We start from the raw sequence: 20,596 nt of genomic DNA on the forward strand, positions 1-20,596 counted from the left end.
TTTGGCTGTGCCCTGTACGATTCATCAGTGCTTGAGTGCTTTAATCAACTTAATATTCAACCCTCTTAGCAATTGGAAGAGCTTTCGCATCCCACATGAGCGCTTCCATTCGCTCATGATCGTATAATTGTTCATGTTTGCATCAAAATCTGCTCAAATTAAAAGACCATACAACTGCCAACGCAATTGGGATACATGCAGACCTATATCAAACAATTGACTCTGTAAAGAAAAGAAAGCCCCCGACTATGATAGTCATGACCTTCGTCAACCATTGATTTTCACTCGGAAAAGAAGTTGAATTTCCCAACACGGTCCACAAAGTCGGACACTGCATCCTGCAGATCAAGTCGCGCCGCGTCCGGATCTTCCAGCAATGCGACGAGCGCGGGCTCCAAAGTGACGAGTTTCGAGTCATGACCGGGTCGCGTATAATAATATTTACCCTCATGAAAGGACCAGTTCCTCAAACACGAGCGATGATCTTCAAATGCAAAACGTCTGGCAATCGCCAGCTGTGGGGAGAGATGGTCTGCGGGAGAGCTTGAAGGTGGCTCGATTGGCGTGAAACATGAATCGCTGATAGCAGCATCCAGACCCGGCACGGCCTGCAGGGAAGAGACGGTGACGAAGAATCCCCGGAACCACTCAATATATGGTAGCACGTTCTCTGCTGCCTCTGTTGCACGGTCGATGAAGTCGATTATCACGAGTGAGGAAGATATCATGTCAACAAGGACAGTTAGCATGACCATGGTTGTGGGATCCTGAAGTTTTCTTGGTCGGTTTGAGAGAGGGCGGAGGGCTTGGGTAACGGAGTGGAACACAGTAGTGAGGATGTTCAATACGGATGCGACACACATCGGGTCCATTGTGTCCACACTGAACAGCAGGTCATTGAAGACGAGTGAGACGCTCTTGAGTAGAGGCAAACTGAGCAACCACGCAGTCGTATTGTTGAACGTCGGTTCAATGTAGGCCGGAAACACGCACTGCAGGAGGACGGCCCGTAGGGTTGGTTTTTGAATCATGCCCGACTCATAACTCTCTTTCATGGCTGAATGTAGTTGGCTGATGAGATGGTCATGCTGCCCGTCCATAGTCGCTCGCTCGACGATGCTCTGGATGAAAATTGCCAAAGTCTGGAGTTCCTTGCTGGAAGACAATCTTGGCTCGTAGCGCTTCAATTTTGCAACAACATAGCGTGGATCTGAGGTTGGCAAGGGGAACACAGCCGGATCGGTGAAGAACGGGTCAACAGGACGAATGTCGCTAGTGAGCTCTTGCAAAAACCTGATGATTCGATGCACAAAATCCACATAGGCCCCGTGTGCATTTCCATCCGGACCATTGCCAAGCTCTTGGTAGTTGCTTCGCATTGCGGCCATCAGTCTCTTCAGTATCTCGGAGTAATCTTGCTTGGTAACATTCAAATCCGAGCTGCCAAGCGCCTCAAGTTTTAGAACATCCTCACGCATGTTCAACAAGACGCTCGACAGGAGGGAGACGCGCCGCTGAATCAAGTCTTCGAGACTGATCATGTAACGGCCGCTCTTCTTGTCCATGGCGAATGGGAGATTTTGCAGCAACGGGTCACCAAGATGGCAATTCAGCATCGCCTCGGTGAGATGGTTTTGGAACTTCAACATCGAAGTACGCTCAACTAGACAGGCGATCCACACCCCCGTGACGAGTATCCGGCTATCGTTGAGAACACGGTGGTCTTTCTCGATACACCTGGCCAGAAAACATGGAGTGAATTTTCTGGTCTGCACCGTCCCCCGAAGACTTGCCCATGATTCGACGCTGACAGGGTCCAGGTAGTTGTCCCACTGCCTGAGCTGGTGAGAGACCATGGTTTGCGCGATCGACGTCCAGCAATCTACCACGTCCAGCAGAATTTTGTCTTCAGGGCAATGATCTTCTCCGAAGCAGTTTGAAAGAAGTCGAAAGACCACAGGATAGAGAACGTTTTGAACATGATCGATTCCTTCGCTTAGCAGGGTTGGCTGTGCAATTGCATTATCAAGACTCTCGTCCCAATCAACGTCATCGAACTCTTGACTGTCGTCCTCCGTATGCGCAGCAGCCACCGGGGCCGCTTTGGGTGCCTGAGCGGCAGCATCGGTGACAACGGCTTTTTGTAAATAGGCAACGATTACCTTGAGGGCATCAGATACGACAGCGTTAACTCGGGGCTGCCTCGGATTGAAAAGACCCAAAAGAGAGTCGAAAGGCGTCTTTGCAATCAATTTGAAGGCGTGCTCGAGTGACGGAGCTCGCTCCAAAGCGCTTTGCATGCCATGCAGCGCAACAGATAACAGATTTTCAATCGGCCTCTGATTATCAGCGATGTTAGCCTCAACAAGTTGGCGTGAGACTTGTTCGCTGGTCTTTGCCAGAGACTCGCCCTCTTTTCTCGCCAAAGCGTGTTGCTGTCGGAGTTCACTGAGGAAGAAAGCATGCCAGTTTGCGAATGGTTCTAGCTCCGTCGTATCTTCATCAGTCGAAAGCTTGAAGCGAACAAGTCTCGTCCACGCTCGCAAATTGATGGCACATGTCTCATTGTGCGAGCTGGCTGGGTGAACGATGTCTTTAATAATCTCAATTCTGAAACGCAACCCGGCAGGAATTACCCAGTACAGGGTGCAGAGGAGATCGTGATGATTTCTTAAGGCGTCGAGATCTTCATGTAACAACTGCTTTTCTTTCGGGAACACACGGCCATGATTCGGTAAAAGCCGCCATGCGAAATTGCGGATCTTCTTCTTGTCGTACCGTTCGGATAAGTACTGAAGGCCGCTTGCGATGATCTTGAGGAGTGTATGAAAACAAGGCTCCCCCGGTTGCAGATCCAAGGAGGGGTTTTGGTCGAGTTGATCAAGAAAGGATGGAGACCCGCGACTTTCCTCTAGCTTCAAATTGTAAAGCTTGTTTTGGGCGAAGAAGTCATACAAAGTATCCAAGACCAGCCTGCATTCTCTCCAAGCCCAGTAATTGATCAAGCGATGGCATCGTTGGAAAAGTGCTCGACAGTACACATTGAACGAGATGGGTTGAGTTGTAGAGCATGTCTCATAGCTTGTCAGAACTGGCGACACAAGCCGTTTGACGAGCTTCCAGTTGTCATGCACATGCTGGAAGCGATTCTTACGGCGAACAATACCATGATCGTCAATGTCATTCAATGGGAGCAGCGAAAAGACGTGGCGCCATCCACTTTCGAGGTTTGCAATATTTCTATCATTGCAAATGACATTCTTCGATAGTGTCTCGTTTAGAAGCTCGTTAAGCACTCTCTCGAGCGCACTCGAGCTGCGGAAGAGTAGCTTGAAGATGATGTATGCTTCCACGGCAGGATAATGCTCGCGTATACCTGCCTCTCTCTGCGCAGGGTTGTTGTGCTCCTCCCAGAAGCGTCGGATGTCTGCGAGTCCAGCATCAGACATGTTTAGCGTTAAAGTGTCTGTGGCACACGCCTTGAGAAGGACCAGAACATTGTCGGCCATGCTTCTGTCAACCAAGTCATGGATCGCGATTTGACGAAGCTGATTAGTCAAGACCGCATTGTAGCACGCGATCCTCGTAAGGTCGGTCTTAGCGTGGCTCTGGCTAGCCAAAGATGCAGATATTGAATTTTGCAACGAAGAGACTAGCGCAATCGTTCGCGATATGAAGCTGATGCGATCAACTGGGTCGATGAAGGATAAATTTTCGGTCACATAATTGATCATTGATCGGTAAGTGTATACCGCTGTCAGCAGTCCTGGTCCTCTGTGTTCCGGGGCCATCGACAAAGCGCTCCTCTGGACACTTTCCAGAATCTTTGCAAAAACCAATCCCTATCGAGTGGATGTCGTTTCATTCCATGGCCCCCACTGAAAAATTTCACCCCAGTAGTGATACACACGCAAAAGCCGGCTGCTCTGTCCAAGTCCCGCTTGTAACGTTCAAGGAGCGGACTACTTCTCCACTGCCGATGAAGGTAGACTCATGGAAGAACGTTCCATCTCGTAAAGGTAGCACTCCAAAATCGATGGGATAATGGCTTTGCCAATTGAAAACTCCTCCTGAATTGAAGGAAGTATTTCGGGCGGGGGCCATATGGGTAATCGTTGGTAAATCCGAGTCGTTATCATCGGTGATTGTCGTGATGATGTCTTCTTTCTGCAAGTATTCCTCCGAGTCAATGTTAAGACGGGTTGGATTTTGCTTCTTCGCACGTCGGCGAGTCGTAGCAGCCTTCAACCTCACTGGGCTCATTTCAGAACTGAGTGGCCGCTGATCGATGTTACGAGAAGCAGGACTGCTTTCGTCGGTTATGTAGCGATCGAGTGTCAGGCTAGACTTGAAGGGCCGAGAGGCCTTTTCCCTTCGAAACTTGCGATTGAGTAAGGTAAGAGAGCGGCTGAATATGTCTTTTGAGGCTGATGCTGTCTCAGTCGGCGCTGCGAGGCTTGTTGGAGCAGGTCGAGGATCATTGCGTCTCAATGAAATGATCGGCATGCGTCTCTGAACAATCCACTGATTACCAGCCCGATTCAGTTGCGCGGCAGGAGTGTGATTTGAAGGTTCAGGAATAGAAGGCGCAGATTCAATAGGAATTGAAGGCCCGTGGACTGAGGCTGTGTTTGGTGCGGGTGATCTGTCGTCGGTTGAGAAACTCTCAGCCCTGTCGATTTCAAAATGTTTTGTGATGCGGGAGGTCTGGGTAGCAGCCGCAATGTTGCGTACGCCAGGCTGGATAACTGTAGGCACCTGGCGTTTGCGAGAGATAGAAGCAGCCTTTCTGCTTTTGCTGCGCGGTATCGTCCCCCTTTTCCAATCGCGTAAAGTCTGATTGGCGTCTAAAGTGTCTTGTCTCGAGCTCAGCTGCACGAACTTTCGGGTTGGGCTTTGGCGTCCCTGATCTTTGCGCGATCGAGCCCGTCTCGCGGCGATCCTCAAGAATTGAGGCTGCTCTTTTCGAGGGCGATTAACGATATCAGGCACATCTAAGATACTTCGTCTTGTTGAAGCTCGTGTTGATGAACTCTTTGTTGGGCGTCCACCATAAGAAGAATCAGTGAGCCTCGTCTGTCTTTGGAGACGTGCCTTTTTCAAGCGACGCTCCGTGTGACCAGCACTTTCTTTTGATTTGACACGCTTCAGACCTCGAGCCACTCGCGAGTCCGGCTTTTTGCGTGAGACGGGTGCCATCATATAGTCAATGCGATTGTCCTCCATAGCGTCTTCGTCTCTAAAGAAATTATCGCTGAGCTCCAGGCTAAACCTTGAAAGGTCTCGGGCATCATTATTCTCAACGACAGTTGTGCTTGTGCCTTGATCGTCATCCTCTTCATCCGTGTCATCGAATTCTGCAAAATCAAACAGCGCACGTGTCGATTGTGGGTTGGCTTTTTGAAACACATGTGGATTGCGAGTGATTTTTTTGGCTACACCTTTCCCTTCTGTCCGGGTCATAGAGAGAGCCTGGCGGTTACCCTGCGATGTTTTGCGACTACTGGACTGCTCAGCATTCAGCCGAACCCAAGAGGCCGGAAGGACACCGCGAGTCTTTTTTTGCAAATCGCGGATTAGTCGGTTTTCAGCTGTCTCCTCGTGATCCGAGCCGGACTCTTCACTTTCATCCGAATCGAAAATATGGTCTTTATCGAATAATGACACTGTCTGCCATGCTCGTGTTGCATCGTGTTGGTCTTCACGAGGCTTTGTGACTGAGTTTCCGCCTAAATCCGACTCCACGCTCAATGTCGTAGTCGGAGGAGACATGAGCTCTGATGGTAATCGAAAGTTCCCAGGGCTTTTCCGAGTCCTGATAGACGACGGTAAGCCCCCTGAATATGGAGGACTGTTAACAAAACGTGGCTGAGGAATTCGGCTGTTAGGTGTGCTATCCACATTGACGACAACCTGTGGCCTGACGGGGGTTTTGTTTGATTGATCGTTATCGTTGCTGTTGTTCGAGTGGAATCTCTTCCTCCGTTTTTGGGAGCTCGTTCTTTCAATTGAAGACGTTCTATTATCGTGAGCTCGCCGTTGCTGTGGGGGCTGTCCATTTTCTTCCCGCCGCGAGGATCTGTTCGGATGGATAAACTCTTCTGGGGTAGGACTAGAGCGAATTGCAGCTGGATCGTAGTCATCCTGCTCCTGGCTTTCGTCGGTTGGATCGTGGCGTGGATTCTTTTCGGTTGCCGTAGCTACTCGAACAGGTTTGATTCCTCGCTCCTGCATGAGTCTTTGATACTTGGCCATTTCCAATGCGTACGGGTGTAACTGAATAGCGTTACGCTCCCGAAAAGATCTCCGCACAGGTGGAAACATGCCAGTTGAATTGTGATGGGAGTCCTCCGGAAATGGACCGATTCGATCGACATCCGGAGGCTGAACTGCGGAGGCCATGGATGTCTCTGTAGACTTCTCCAGTTCAGGCGGTGGTGATTCAAGTGACGAAGGAGGTGAGGATAGAGGGGAGTCGTCGTCAGATGCCTCTCGCGGTTTTGTATCCTCAGGTTCAGTGACCCTTTCAGTTGCCACTTTTCTCGGGGCAGCTAAAACGAAGGCTAGCTCGTCTGGAGACGAGCTACGCGATCTCCCACTGTCATTCAAAGTCTCACTGTCGACAGACACAGGCGGTACGACGGTAATGCTTTCATGCTTCGGATGCCGAACGGACGTGGCAGGATTCTTAAATGTTGCTCGTCCTCTAGCCTTCTGATCTAACAAGCTTTGCGCGGGTGGCGAGCTAGGGATGTCCCATATGTGATGATCAAGGCCTGGAAGAATATCCTGAGACTCATGATCGATGTCCAGATGAGGTTCCGTTGCTGATCGTCGTTTTGCATAAGTCCGTGTCACTCGCTTTGAATTTGGGAGCGCTTCTGTCGAGGAAACATCCTTGGATTCATTCGTAGATCTGGCAGCGCAACCTTTTCTCGCATTGCTCTTTGTAGGTGATGACAAAGGTGGTTCCACTAGCTCTTGGGACCCTGCGTCTTCAGCAGCCGCGTTTCGATCTTCGGAGAAGGCGCTGGCATCCCTGGCTTCCGAAGCCTGAGTTGCTGGATCTTGCGCAAGATCCGAATTCGTCACGGGGAGCGAAATATACTCGAGATCAACCCCCTCCTCTGTATCTTGCTCCACCGCCCTGTTGCCGGAGTCGAGAGAATCGAAGCCATCGTCCTCGTCTGAATCTGGGACAAACCCTCGTTTCCGCCATGGTTCCATTTGCATGCTCGGCGCGGGTGTCCCATGTCTCTAGGAAATCATCGAGGCGGTTCGCAGGATGCTTTGAGCAAAAGAGACTTATACTCAAATGACGCGAGAATAAAGAATATAGAGCCTGCTCTCAGAGCGAAGTGTTCGTGTTGGCCGCACAAAAAGCGCTTTACGCGTTGACTCGAGATCAATTTGAGCAAGACGCGCCTCTAATCAGCTACCGGCATAGCTTATCAGGTGGCCGATAAGGATAAGGCCCACTGGCGCATTCCCGCGGTGTCTCCGATTGAGCCTCTTCTTCGAGGTGGCGTAATTCAGCTTTCTCGTCAATTGATCTTTCACACTCCTCAATCACTAAAGCACCCTCCAACATGAGTCGCAACTTCTTCCCTGTTGTCATGGCCATTGGCGTGGGGGTTTTCACAGGTCGGTCTCATTCCATGCCATGATCGATCCATGACGGTCAGTCAAATTGTAGTGACTCTAATTCAATCGCAGGCTATTACACCTTCCAGCCCACTTTCCAGCAGATGTCTGTGGAAAAGGCCCAAGTGCCTCCTCAATCACAGCTTGCAAAAGGTTCCTCTCCCAATGAAGATAGTGCACCTGCTGGCTCTACTGCCGGGAACCCCAAGCACGCCGCCGAGTCCAGCAAGTGAAGTTGGTTGGCGATTGTCCAATTTGACCTAATTTACGTTGGAAGCTTGCAGCTCAGGGCCACGGATTGCTCACCTGCTCTCTGGGCTGGCTGGCAGTGCGTATTTCAGGGCCGGAGAAAAGGAAACTCCGGAGTCGCAGACCAGAGTCTGTTAGCTGGGACTCTTGAGGCGCATCTTTCGAGCCTCCTCTATCGCCACGTTCGCAAAACGCATGAGACAGGGCTTGGAATTTCAATGATGCCAGCTGGAAGCTCCGCTGCGTTGCAATCGAGGTACTGGGTCGTCTCTCCTTTGGCTCGGTGTATTACAGCCCTCCACAACCGAGTTTTGAGTTGATGCTGTGCAAGAGATGGGTCTAGGAAACAAGGCAGAGCTTTTCGCGACAGAAGTTTACACAAAGATAGAGATAATAATTGTAAACTTGACACTTCTAACCCACTCAAAACGCCGTTAGCCTCCTAATGATAGATTTGAAGAGATATCCTCAGAAGATGAAAACTTCTGTTCGCTGCCACAACCTGGGCTTTTGTGATCCCATCCCAAATGACTCCCAATGCGCCTCATTTCCAATGATTTCCAAATGCAAGGAAGAATATTAGATTTCTTGCACCATCTTGCCGCCCTGTCCGCCAGAGGCTGGTGGCCCGAAAAGTCGACCCGCAGGGGTGCCTAGCCATTCTTCGGGCACGCTGATCGTGCATCCATTTTTATTGCTGGTCCAACGGACCATCGTTGGGTCAGCCTTTGCAGGCTCGGTGGGCTCCTGATCAGCGGGGGTTGCATCTGTTCCATCCCCAGCGGCTTGTCGACCACGGCGCTTCGGCGGCTGCTTGTTCAAGAGCCGATTGATTGTGTCCATCTGTCCCGAGTCAGCAATGTCTATCTATGCAACAAAGCAACAGATTCAAGGTGGCACACCTTTTCTTCCTCGTTGCGTTTCTCGCTCAGGTTCTTCCGTCGTCGAGCCATTTCAGCTCTTCGCATAGCTCGCTCTTCGGCAGTGAGGTGCTTCTTGACTTGCGGTTCTAGGATTGAGGCTATTAGCACACGGGTTTCCTATGTAGGAGGGGACTCCTTCAGCTGTTCATCTACTCACCCATAGGCAGTTGAAGGAAGTCGTTCCCAAGATTACCGCGCTGGCGCTTGGTGGTCTTTCCCAGATTTGTACCCATGACGTCGCTGTCCATGTCCTCGTCCAGATCATCCTCTTCGTCTTCCTCATCAAGACCCTCGGCATTGGCGTCTGGTACTGCACTCTCATCCAGATCGTCAGGCTCTCCCTCCGCATCCAAATCGGTGTCAGAGAGGAGCTCGTCATCGTCGTCATCGTCAAGGTCCTCATCATCATCTTCATCCTCTTCCATGTCCATCTCCTTTTCCTCGACACTCTTCGCACCCTTGCCACGGCTCACAGCTGGTTTGAAAGAACGCTTGACAGCCGACTGGGGAGGTATCTCATCCATGTCAATGTCACCATCAGCATCAGCATCCTCGTCATCTTCCCCGGGGGCGTCCTCGTCATCAACTTCGTCTTCCTCTTCATCTTCAAGATCCTCATCGTCATCCTCTTCAGAAGTTGGGACTTCGACAATCTTTTTCTTATTGCGGCTGGCTCTTGGGCCTTCCACAATAGGATTTTCCTGGAATACATTGACGGTGCGGCGGGCGGGACGGCCGCCCGCAGGCTCGCGCATCTTGCCTGAGGGCATCTTGAGAGTCAATCGGAGTATTCTCGGAGACTTCTTTGAGACCTCTTCTGGTGGACTTGAGAATCTGACAGATTTTGACGCCTGCGCCTTTGAGACACTGGTCAGTCTCTTGAATCTAGTGCTCTTGTCAGCTGCCACATCTGGCTCTGAGCAAGAAGTCTTGGAACTTTGAGAACGAGGCGATTCCATGTTGAAAACAAGCGCGTAATCAGACAAGGGGATACACGAGCTTGTAACATTCAAGTGACAGAGAGACAGAAGAAGTGAGATGGGAAGAGAAAGTAGATGAGAAGATGGGTAAAGAAAAGCGGACCAGAAGAGATCAACTCGGGGAGCTGTTTTGAGATCGTGGGTGTGTATCAGAAGGCAGGCGGGGCCAAACATCACCGAGACACGACGCCTGGATCTAGATATTCAAACGATAGCCACGCTGTGCAAACCGGGAGGGCGCAGGACCCGCGGGTCATTATCGGCGCCATATTGAAGGGTTCGCGAATCAAGCGCCTCAAGCTCTCAGGGATGTTGAGCGGTCTTCTCTTGGATACTCTATCCACCATGCTTTGTGCACAGAGCAGGTTATAGTGCAGGACAATAAGAGTTCACTGGTGACAATATGGCAAATGTGAAACGAAGGCAATTAGAACTAGCACACTTACCGATGTTTTTGATTCTTCTTTCTTTGAAGAACAGTCAATAGTGACGATGGTGTCTCGCGTCAACACTCGGCGAGCGAACAAACTAATCACCGCCGTTCTGCCGGGCGGTCGTGGGGACTGTAGACGCTCTGGCTATTCTGGAGGTGAGCCCAAATCCACGATGATACTCAGTAAATATTGCAATTCATAATTTAAGTCCATGCCACTAACTTTTTCTAGATGAACAGCGTACTAATACTCAAATCTCCAAGTGATAATTGCAATGCATTAGCCGCTGAGAACCGGGTGACTCCGTGAGTAGGAATTTAGGAGGTAGAAAGTAGTTTCAATACTTTGATACGTAGCTGGGCTGTGAATGAGAAGATCAAGTGTCAGAAAAGAGTCAAGACATGAAATTGGAGGTTTGATAGCTGAGATATGTGAGATTGATGATCAATGTCTGTCCAAGTGCATGACACAAGCCCCGAGATTTTACATTTCGCACTTGGAGGCTGTTCCAGCTACGGGACACTTCCGGCCAGCTACTTGAGCCGAACCCGTGCGACAGCCGAGGTCGGGCTCACATGGGCCACCCCCAAAGTCCGGGGAAAGTCACGCTGAGCTTCAACCTTCTTCCACATCTCCACCTCTCTCCATTTCGGTCCTGTCACTAAGCGCTTCATTTCCAAGGCCGGGGGTCAAATATCATCTGAAAATGTCTGATTCAAAGCCGAAACCCTTAGGAATACCTTCTTGGCAGAAACAATCGGACTCAACATCCACCGACCCATCTCCGCCATCTGCATCGCCATCGTCAAGCTCCGACAAACCACCTGCGCCGGACGCACGGCAAGATCTTCTCGATCAAGCCGCCAAATTCCTCGAAGATGATTCAATACGTGATGCTCCCACCGATCGCAAGATTGCCTTCCTCGAGTCGAAAGGTTTAAACTCTGCGGAGATTGAACAACTTCTCGGTGTGTCCCGCAATCCGGACGGAAGCAGTTCCAGCCTGACAAGTGCCGAACCGACTGCGCAAGCATCGCTTTCACCATCTTCCACGCCACCCAGTCAAGATGAGAGACTATCGCCGTCAATTAGGATTGCCAGTAGTCCGACTGCGCCCGTTACATCTACATCGCCCCCCGCCTCATCCCGCGATGTGCCTCCAATCATCACATATCCCGAATTCTTATTCCAACCTGCGAAACCACCACCACTGGTGACCATGAGTCGAGTTCTATACACCATCTATGGCGCTGCTGGTCTCGGTGCCAGTCTCTACGGGGCCAGCGAGTACTTGGTCAAACCCATGCTCCAAAACCTCACCGAAGCGCGGCTCGACCTTTCCAACACCGCCAAGGAGAATCTGGAAAAGCTCAACGAGCAGCTAGAGAAGACTGTCTCCGTGATACCTGCGCATTTGAAAGCCCGAAAACTTGCAGACAAGCAGGATATAGATGACGATGTCAGTGACACTGATTCTGTGGTTTCGGACCCAACAGAATTGTTCCACCGGGATATCGGCACCCAGACAACGCCCGATGTATCGACGGGATCCAAGTCTCCATCAACCAAGGATCCCGCAGAGACGGCCGCAGAAGCACCTACCTTGGCTGTGAATAAACATCTAAGCCGACTCGAATCTATTCAATCCTCCTTGAAGGAGATCAATACTTTTGAAGGAGAGTCAGGTAGCTTGGAAGACTCAATGCGTGCGCGCCTCACAGATTTGAATCACTATCTGGACGGCTTGATTTATGCAGGGCCGACGTATACGACGACGTCGCCAGGTTTCGGCGGCTTATACTCGGGGCACACTGGGGGCGCAACAACCAGTAGCTCCGGCGTGCGAAAGTCAGAGGAAGATGCGATTGCCTCTTTCAAAACTGAGATTCGCGGTGTCAAAGGCGCTTTACTGAGCGCGAGAAACTTTCCCGCAAGCCGCGGCGGGAGGATTGCCTCTTCCATGCCAACAACTGGTAGATCATGATTGAGAGTTGGGTAACTTAATGAGCTGCCGTCAAGAACTTCAAAGCCCACAGACTCCGTTGCACATTTGAAATGTATGAGAGATCGATTTTGATAATGATTCTATATTTTAATGTATAACACCCACAAGCGCCGCTAGGAACTAGGTCTTAGTTTAATTACTCGCAGCCGCTCCGGCGTGAGCCCCGCCCCGTTTGGATCCATGTCAACCCTTCAGGGACGACCACGCGCAAATAACAGATGGCCATGCCCTACCGACAAAACGAGACGAGAGGAGAAAAAGGAAAAGAATTTTCTTGATAACATAAGTCGATGCTCGTATTGGCTTTCAAAAACACAAAACAGAAAGTCAACGTGGGCATTAGGAGTGATAAGATCAGAGAAGAGACATGCGAATTGGACAATAATGAAATCGAGGCATAGCACTACACAAAAGCCATGGTCTACCATTGATCTCACGGAGGCAATGGTATGCTTTCAACCCCAGAATTCAAAGTCAAGAAACGACTTCATGGGGTAGCCTTGCTCATGCTGATAAGACGCTTGACTCCAACCTATTTTATGCGAGTTGTCAGTTCAGGTACATTCATGTACGACATGAGGGATTTGCTCACCATCCAGTTGCCACACTCTTCTGTTCTGTTGGTCATGATGTCAAGATGAATGACCCGCGCAGTTTCGTAGTCCTTGGATTGAATTGCACGGGCGAGGTTGACAAGATCCTCTACAGTGTTGGGCTTGATCAAATCCTCATTGTTCAAGTGATCAAATAGGATGTTCAAACGGCGCTCAGCATCGTCAACTTGGGCCTTGAACGAAGATGGCGCACGTGCTTTGACGCGTTGCATGTCCGCGGAAAGAATCTCGTATACAGGCATCGCATTCGGAGCGATGTGGGACCGGTCACCCGGAGCTAAACTTTGATTAATACCTCAATGCAGTGATGGCTCAATGAATTCACTTACGATATTTGGGAGCCGCCTGTGGTGGGGCTACAGCCCGCTGAGACTGAGAGGTGCCTGGCCGAGATCCCTGAGGTGGAGGTGGGACACCCGACGAGGCCATGGGAGGTGGCTGTGTACCTGTAGGCCCACTGGGAGCATACGGGCTTGCTACTGAAGAAGGCGCCGCGGCGTGTGGGGCGTACGGCGAGGGACCGCTAGGTGGCGGAGGTGCCATAGGTCCTCGGCTCAGTGGTTGCAAGCCGGGAGTTTGGGCGGCAGGGCTTGGGGCATATCGGTTTGTTGGTGGCGGCATACTTGGCGGGGCATTGTACGGGGAGGGTCCGCGGGGGATTGTAGCCGGGGGAGACATAGTCGATCTGGGTGGAGGCTGAGGCAATGAAGCATAGGGATTGACTGGGGGCGGCGACGGTCCAGGCATGCCAGACGCCAGAGGCGAGGTCACACGAGGAGGTGGAGCGCCGGCCTTAGGTGGGGGTGGAACTGATGGTGTGCGTGGCGGACCGGTAGGAGGAGTTCCAGGCGCTGGTGGACCTTGAGCAATAGGGGGTGACTGAATAGGGAATGGAGAGGTGACAGTTGCTCCAGCAGTGGGTGTACCACGCCGCGGGGTAGGTGTCTTTTTGGCAAAGCCCTCTGGCAGATCATTCCACCCAGGAAGGCCAGTAGCAGTAGTGTATGTGGTGATGTTCTTGGCTGGCGACTGGGTGCCCACACGGGGAGGAGGAGGGACGCCACCAGAAGCGGAACCGCCAAAGGTCGACTGAGGACCGTAAGCAGGTGCATGCATAGGCTGCGTTGGCTGATATCCCGTCGGTGTGTAGCTGCTGCGGCTGGCAGCAGGGGTAGCACCACCACCGATCGCAGCATAGGGGTTTGCGGGCTGCGCGGGAGCAGCAGCTGGAGGTGCATACGGGTTGACCGGTGGCTGCACCGGAGTAACAGCGGGTGCCGGCGGAGCATAAGCATTTGGCGCACCGAGAGCGGGAGCTGCAGGCGCGAATGTCTGAGGAGGCTGATACAGATTGGATTGCGCCGGGAGAGACTTGAAGCTCTGCACCGGGGCGGTAGCCTGCTTCTGCTGCGGTGCCTGGCGCATTGCAAGGTTGATACGGCTGCGTGCCACCTCGGCCTCCGGGTGTTTCTGGGGAACAAGGTCCAGGTACTTCTGGGCGACTTGCAGCCGCCCGTGGGTAGCCACGACATCGGCATACTCAATATACTTCTCGTACAGAGTACTGAGACGCCAGTCTGAATCCTTGGACTTCTCCTCATCCTGGAACTTGGTGACCTGGCGGAAAATGGTGACTTTTTCAATCAAGTTTTGAAGAGCACGGACGTGAATAGAGAAGCTGGAGTTGTCTTCACCACTTTCGATTCCTCGCTGCTCATTCTCCCGCAGCTCCTCAACCCAAATTGCCACGACTTTCTCGAGTTTGGAACCAGCGAGGAAGCAGAAAGAAGCATCCTTTCGTGCACTCTTATCATCAGAGACACGAATTTGTTCCTCAAGACGGTCTCCAAGGGCCTCACAGAGGTCCGGGAATTCCTTCTCGTCTGCGAACGTGCACAAGGCGGCCATGACCTCCTTCCAGTTCGACAGATCAGCATTGTGCACGACATCCCAGAGGTTCTTGCCGACGATAGATGCCAACAGACGCATGTAGTTGGGTCCACCGGCCTGCTTTGTGAAGTAGTGCTCTTGAGCCTTCTCAATGCATTTTTGGCCACCGCAGATGGCAATCATAAATGCATCCGACATGCGATCTTCGGCGAGAGCAACATCAAGGGCCTTCTCAAATTCACCGAGGAGCAAGGAACGGGTGATCTTCTTCTCCGCGGAAGTCTCAGAGCCATTGAAGATGTGGAAGGGGTTGTTTGTTTGGGCACCCTTCGATGCAGCAAGTTCTGTCAAGAAGTCATCACTGTCGGGCGTCGCCTCAAACATGGACTGTAATCTCTTGTGCTTCTTAACGCCAGACTTTGCCGTCTCAGCGACCTCTTTGGTCTCGCCGTCATCCTTTTTGTCCAGACCAAGCTCTGACAAGCTTTCAGTAGCCTCCTGGGCGGAATCGTTGAAACCCAGGTATTCAACAAGGCCCTTGCGGGGGCTTTCGGAAAGCAAAGTCTGAATGACCTTCCAGTCTGCCTTTTCCTCTTCAGTCGAAGCTTCAGCGGCGCGAGCCTCACAGAGACCGTTGAGATCGCCCTCCTTTAGAGCTGTCTCGAAGCTCTCCGTAGCGTTGGCCACAGTAGAGTCGACTTCAAATGGAGTGATTTTGACCTTAGATGTCCTTGAACCTTTCTCAGTTAAGCCGACGGAGACAACACGGCCGCCGAAGCCAAATGAAGCACCGCAAGGGCGTTCAAGCCATTTGGGAGGCTTAGGAAGCGAGAATTTCGAGACCTGGGGCTGACTCTGAGCCTTGGCAAAGAAATCCTCGCCATCCAGGTTCTGGTTGTGGTCGGCGATAGCTTGAGTATTGTCTTTGGTGTTCTGGAGAGTCTGGACTGAGATTCTTCCGTCGAAGGAGGCCGTTGCGAAGAAGTTGGGATTGTGAGGGTTCCAGCGGGTCTGGAAAGTCCAGTTGGTGACAACAGGGAACTCGCCGTAGGCCTCACCTGTCTGTGGGTTCCAGCAAATATTACGATTGTCTTTGCCGGACGAGAGCATCAGATCCGGGTCCTGGTCACACCATGAAAGGGACAGAACTCCAGACTCATGGCCTTTCAGTGTCTACAGAAAACAAATCCGTCAGTTTCAGGAATAGTATATAGGAAGGTGTGTGAGTGGCTTACACGCTCCGGCGCGTGGGAATTTCGCAGATCCCACACGTAGATCAGCGGATCCGATTCGAGAGGCGTGGCTGTGATAAGCTTGGTGGGCTGTGGTCAAGCTGTCAGTTATGAATACTCACAAAATCGACCCATTTTGGACATAATTCTCGTACCTTGGCAGGATCCCATGCAACTGCGCTGACTGCTTTCCGCCCCATATTGTTCAATGTCAGGCTTTCCTTCTTTGTCTTGACATCCCAGACAGTGACGAAACCGGCGCTGCTACCAGTGACCAGGATATGTGCCACCTTTTTGTTCCAGTCTAGACATTCAATGTCATCCGTGCGGGCAGCAGCCGTGCCCAGGCGGAATGGATTCTCCATGTTGTTGAGGTCGGAGATAAAGAGCTCGCCTTTCGCGCCACCGGTTGCGAGGAGATTTGAATGCTTTGGGTTGAACTGAAGGGCCTTGATGGCACCAGAGTGCTTCGTAGTTCTTGAGATCAAGGAGTCGCTATAAACAGGCATTAGCGGGGCACCCCTAGGAAGCTGAGGGAAAACGCAACCTACCTCGACCCAGCAAGCAGGTTGTCGGCGTTCCATAAATCCAAGGCACCATTTTCTAATCCACCAGCAATGATACCACGTTTGGTATCTTCAGATTGCGTCCAGGCAAGATCATTGAACCTGTGTACGTGGAGACGTCAGCGTTGGTCTAGAACACGAAGCTTTGGACAGCTTACCCAGAGTCGGTGTCGATCTTAGCAATCGGCTGTAACTCCTCACTAGCATCTTGACGGTCCAGGCCCAAGTCCCAAAGCTCAAGACATGTCTTGTTCGAGAAATCAACGTCGACGGCACCCGCCCGGGTTCCAGTTGCGATCAATGGTGATGCAGCTCCAGGGGACCAAGCAAAGGTGGCCGTCCTTGGGATCTCCCGCAGACGGACCATGATGGCAGAGGGAGTAATGTGTGGGGAAATTTATTCAAAGCGAAAAGAAGAGACAAAAAAAGTCGCAATTTCCAGATGAAGCAACGAATGCAAAACCCACCCCTGTATAGTATTGACGACGGGGGGTGTGATGCTTCACTGGCCGAAGTAAACCAAGTGGCCTCCTGGACTTGGAGGGACCGGGGAACCCGCGCTAAACCCACTTAGGCTCTCGCCAAAACACCCCCCGAGGCTTGTCGCACGTGACATCAAGCTCTCAACCAGGCGGCGGCGTGCTACGAAGCTTAAGCTTAAGACTTGTCAGCGCCCACTGTAACAGCGCTATAAAAGTCCTTCATCGCTAGCTCTCTTTGCGCACGGTCTCGTCGAATTGGAGCCAGATTTCGGATGCTTAGAGTGCGATTGACGAACTGAAAGACTGTTTAGAGGCTCACTCACCCAGCTGAAACCACAATGAGCGAGAGCACGAGGCTCAAAAGCACAGTCTATGTCGGCGGACTTGACTCGGCAGTGACAGCTCAAACATTAGCGGAGGCGTTTGTCCCATTCGGCGAGATTGTCGACATCACCCTTCCCAAAGCGGATGCACATAACTCTGGGGAGGCGCACCGAGGGTTTGGATACGTCGAATTCGACCTTCCCCAGGACGCAAAAGAAGCAATCGACAACATGGACGGCAGTGAGATCTATGGACGAACAATCAAAGTTGCGGCCGCGAAACCCCAAAAGGATGCCAACGAAGGACTTGGGAGCAAGACTGCCATCTGGGAACAAGTACGTGGAGAAGATATGCTTCTAGCTATGATACCCTTTTTGCAACGACTGACCGTATATGATTCTTGATAGGAGGGTTATCTGGCCAAGCATGCTGTTGATGAAGCAGATAGGCAAGCGGCTGAAGAGGCTCGACAAGCCAGCAATCGGCCACAAGATCCTATGCAAGGGCTTGAGCAGCTTGATGTGGCTGGGCCTAACCCAGAATGAAGCGCTTGCTGGCTACCTGCCGTAGTCAAGGTCAAAGACGCCCAATGGCAATCATTCTACATGAACCTCGCCTTAATGAAAATAGGCTCAATTAAGAAAGCACGAAACAAGACTATGTACAAAAGCACTCGATGGCTCTGATGACGTCTTCATTTTTTCTGTCAATTCTCCTATCTATCTTACCGGACCTCATGGTCCCACTCCAAAACGGAAAAAAATACATGCGGCAAGATGGTATTCAGGAAGACCTGGCATTTGCGGAAGCTCAGACATTGGGAAGCGCACTTAGTGCTCACGGCTCTCTGGGCTGTTGCGGTAGAGGCGCAGTGTCTTGTCGGTCGTGAGCTTCTTGACGCTAGAGTAGATGGCGGCACCGACAGCAACACTAAACGAGAGAATAAGTCAACAAAAGAGTTCTTTCGATTCCTATTGTCAAGGGGACAACGACAAGAGAAGGAAAAATTGGACAGTTATTCGTCACACTACGCGGGCAAATGGTGTCAGAATGATACTTACCCCAAAACGATGCCTAAAATCGATTGCACAGAGTCAGAAACATTGTGCTTCCTGTAGATCATAGGTCATGTGGAAAAGACTCACCAAGAGGGATCAGCTCGGGAGGGCACTTCTTGATCAAGCGCAGGCGCTGGGAGATAGTGTGGGCTAGATGCAATCGATCAGCTTTCAAGTCCTGCTTCTGAGTCGCCCATGTCTTTGATTCAAATGGCGTATTTCCACCCATCGTCGTGTCATTTGGATTGGTGGCAGGTGGTCTTACCGCTGTGAGCCTCCTTCTGCAGACGGGAGTTAGCGTTGGCCAGAAACGAATCGTATGACCGACCAGCCGGCCGACCGAGGGCGGCGCAGCAGATGACTTACAGGCGCAGGGTTGAAGAGGGCCCGAGAGGGCTGCATGCGCAGAGCACGAGTGGGATACATGGCGATAGCGACGGGGTGGTTTGCGAGGTGGATCGAAGCTGCGAGAGAGTAGAAGAGGAGTGGGATAGGAATGGGGAGCGAAGGCCATCTTTCCGAGACCGACGGCTTTGCCTCAGCCAAACTCTCACTGGCTCTCGCTTGACCGCCCGGTCATACCCGGCACGAGCTTCGAATCACCCAACCTCGACACTTTGCACTTCTTCTCCAATTGCCTCCTGGACCACGCAGCACTCCACCCCGCAACACTTCAATTGCTGTTCCCTCGCCCGGTCATAAAAAAAGCTCAACACCGTCAAAATGGGTGCCATTCCAGAAGTCGACCCCGATGAGCCTGTTGAGGTTAAGCCCTTCAAGTTCGTCACTGGTAAGTTGACCCAACCCTCCCCCTCCCCTTCGGCCGAGGAGCGTCAATTGGCTCGATATGGTAACATTTGCTAACTCACGCCCAATAGCTGGTACGTTTGTCCGCCCGCTACTATTCCGAATAAACAAGCCCGTGCCCGCAAAGTTGGCGCGCGCGGGTTTCTCCCGATCGGGACTCAAATATCGGACGACTAACATTTTCACGATTCGATTATAGGCTTCGATGCCCGTTTCCCTCAGCAGAATCAGTGCGTCTCCGTCTTGAATCATGACCCATAGATCACAACTGACCTTGCTCGTTTTTCTTCCAGGACCAAGCACTGCTGGCAGAACTATGTCGACTACTACAAGTGTGTGAACGCCAAGGGAGAGGACTTCCGCCCCTGCCGTCAGGTATATCAAAGCTTTTCGCCCTTTGAGAAGTGAAACCCTGATTTCTGACATTATTCCAGTTCTACCACGCTTTCCGCTCGCTCTGCCCCAAGGCCTGGACTGACCGCTGGGACACTCAGCGCGGTACGTGAAAATCGAATCCCAAGTCAATTTCTCACTTTACTGACCACTTCAACCCATAGAGGCTGGCAACTTCCCCGCTCAACTCGACAAATAGATTACACATCTGTGATTTGAGCTGGCTAGATGGAGCTTCTATAAATGCTGTGTATTGACAAACTTTCAATGTACTCTACCTGTTCGTGCAGGGTAACATGTTCTATCATCATTGGGTTTTTTTCTTCCGCATTCTGCCTTTTCTGTGGGAATGATGATTATAAACCTCCGCTCTGCGAAGAGAAGCTTGATTGCCCTGGCTGGTGGAAACGTGCGTAACGTAGAGGATCCCTGTAGGGGTTACCACAAAGCATTCTGACAGATCTTTCCACATGACTATCTGGGCGCGATGCTGTCGAGCATTGCAGGTGAAGCATCAGGTAGCGTAGGAGAGACCCCATTCACGCAAACCCAGCGCGGAAGGTCGAGCATGTGGAGAAATTTCTCATGCCGACATCTGGTCATATCTGAGCCCCGGCTACCTATGTCAGACTGGTCATGAGCATTGTGAATCACGTGATTCGTCAACATGCGGCTCTGCCTCTATGTTCTATAGTGGCTTCTCAAACCTCGCCCATGTAAAAACAGCAGTAGTCTACAGTGAGGCACACTCTCAAGATTGTTCCGATTTTCCTCGCGGAAATGCTATGTTCATTGCAAGGTATCTATGATCTATTTGTGTGAATCCAATATGGTAAAAATCGACGGAAGGAGGAAACAATGCGAAAGCCTATAGGCGCAAAAGGTCGAACGTAATCATACCAGCCCCACGAATCTCTCCCGTGGCTGACAATATGAGCAAAATGAGCCAATGAGGATGACTTCTGGGCTCATTTTGGGTGAATGGGTAGATAGGG

The 20,596-nt window shown here is 51.5% G+C and overlaps 8 protein-coding genes across 8 annotated transcripts; 4 read left to right on the forward strand and 4 right to left on the reverse strand.

Moving 5' to 3' along the window:
• Positions 1 to 281: 281 nt before the first annotated feature.
• On the reverse strand, positions 282 to 7,233 carry POX_a01247 (uncharacterized protein; the record flags this gene model as incomplete). Its single annotated transcript, XM_050110177.1, has 2 exons — positions 282 to 3,842; positions 3,907 to 7,233. The coding sequence occupies 2 exons, from the start codon at positions 7,231 to 7,233 to the stop codon at positions 282 to 284; spliced, it is 6,888 nt and encodes a 2,295-aa protein (XP_049973945.1).
• Positions 7,234 to 7,589: 356 nt separating this feature from the next.
• POX_a01248 (uncharacterized protein) lies at positions 7,590 to 7,877 on the forward strand (the record flags this gene model as incomplete). Its single annotated transcript, XM_050110178.1, has 2 exons — positions 7,590 to 7,644; positions 7,717 to 7,877. 2 exons carry the CDS (start codon positions 7,590 to 7,592, stop codon positions 7,875 to 7,877), a joined length of 216 nt encoding a protein of 71 aa, XP_049973946.1.
• A 595-nt stretch (positions 7,878 to 8,472) lies between these two features.
• POX_a01249 (uncharacterized protein) lies at positions 8,473 to 9,775 on the reverse strand (the record flags this gene model as incomplete). Its single annotated transcript, XM_050110179.1, has 3 exons — positions 8,473 to 8,736; positions 8,796 to 8,902; positions 8,974 to 9,775. The coding sequence occupies 3 exons, from the start codon at positions 9,773 to 9,775 to the stop codon at positions 8,473 to 8,475; spliced, it is 1,173 nt and encodes a 390-aa protein (XP_049973947.1).
• Positions 9,776 to 10,936: 1,161 nt separating this feature from the next.
• POX_a01250 (uncharacterized protein) lies at positions 10,937 to 12,214 on the forward strand (the record flags this gene model as incomplete). Its single annotated transcript, XM_050110180.1, has 1 exon — positions 10,937 to 12,214. One exon carries the CDS (start codon positions 10,937 to 10,939, stop codon positions 12,212 to 12,214), a length of 1,278 nt encoding a protein of 425 aa, XP_049973948.1.
• Positions 12,215 to 12,722: 508 nt separating this feature from the next.
• On the reverse strand, positions 12,723 to 16,904 carry POX_a01251 (Protein transport protein sec31; the record flags this gene model as incomplete). Its single annotated transcript, XM_050110181.1, has 7 exons — positions 12,723 to 12,767; positions 12,828 to 13,126; positions 13,179 to 15,912; positions 15,975 to 16,061; positions 16,127 to 16,466; positions 16,523 to 16,639; positions 16,696 to 16,904. 7 exons carry the CDS (start codon positions 16,902 to 16,904, stop codon positions 12,723 to 12,725), a joined length of 3,831 nt encoding a protein of 1,276 aa, XP_049973949.1.
• A 453-nt stretch (positions 16,905 to 17,357) lies between these two features.
• On the forward strand, positions 17,358 to 17,888 carry POX_a01252 (Peptidyl-prolyl cis-trans isomerase E; the record flags this gene model as incomplete). Its single annotated transcript, XM_050110182.1, has 2 exons — positions 17,358 to 17,678; positions 17,751 to 17,888. 2 exons carry the CDS (start codon positions 17,358 to 17,360, stop codon positions 17,886 to 17,888), a joined length of 459 nt encoding a protein of 152 aa, XP_049973950.1.
• Positions 17,889 to 18,173: 285 nt separating this feature from the next.
• Positions 18,174 to 18,827, reverse strand: POX_a01253 (uncharacterized protein; the record flags this gene model as incomplete). The annotated part of the gene is made up of 5 exons (XM_050110183.1): positions 18,174 to 18,273; positions 18,405 to 18,417; positions 18,489 to 18,551; positions 18,667 to 18,682; positions 18,768 to 18,827. 5 exons carry the CDS (start codon positions 18,825 to 18,827, stop codon positions 18,174 to 18,176), a joined length of 252 nt encoding a protein of 83 aa, XP_049973951.1.
• Positions 18,828 to 19,124: 297 nt separating this feature from the next.
• POX_a01254 (Cytochrome c oxidase subunit 6B) lies at positions 19,125 to 19,800 on the forward strand (the record flags this gene model as incomplete). Its single annotated transcript, XM_050110184.1, has 6 exons — positions 19,125 to 19,191; positions 19,280 to 19,282; positions 19,408 to 19,438; positions 19,502 to 19,583; positions 19,643 to 19,706; positions 19,766 to 19,800. 6 exons carry the CDS (start codon positions 19,125 to 19,127, stop codon positions 19,798 to 19,800), a joined length of 282 nt encoding a protein of 93 aa, XP_049973952.1.
• Positions 19,801 to 20,596: the final 796 nt, after the last annotated feature.

This window comes from Penicillium oxalicum, chromosome I (assembly GCF_001723175.1).
Source record: "Penicillium oxalicum strain HP7-1 chromosome I, whole genome shotgun sequence".
NCBI classification, from domain to species: Eukaryota; Fungi; Ascomycota; class Eurotiomycetes; order Eurotiales; family Aspergillaceae; genus Penicillium; species Penicillium oxalicum.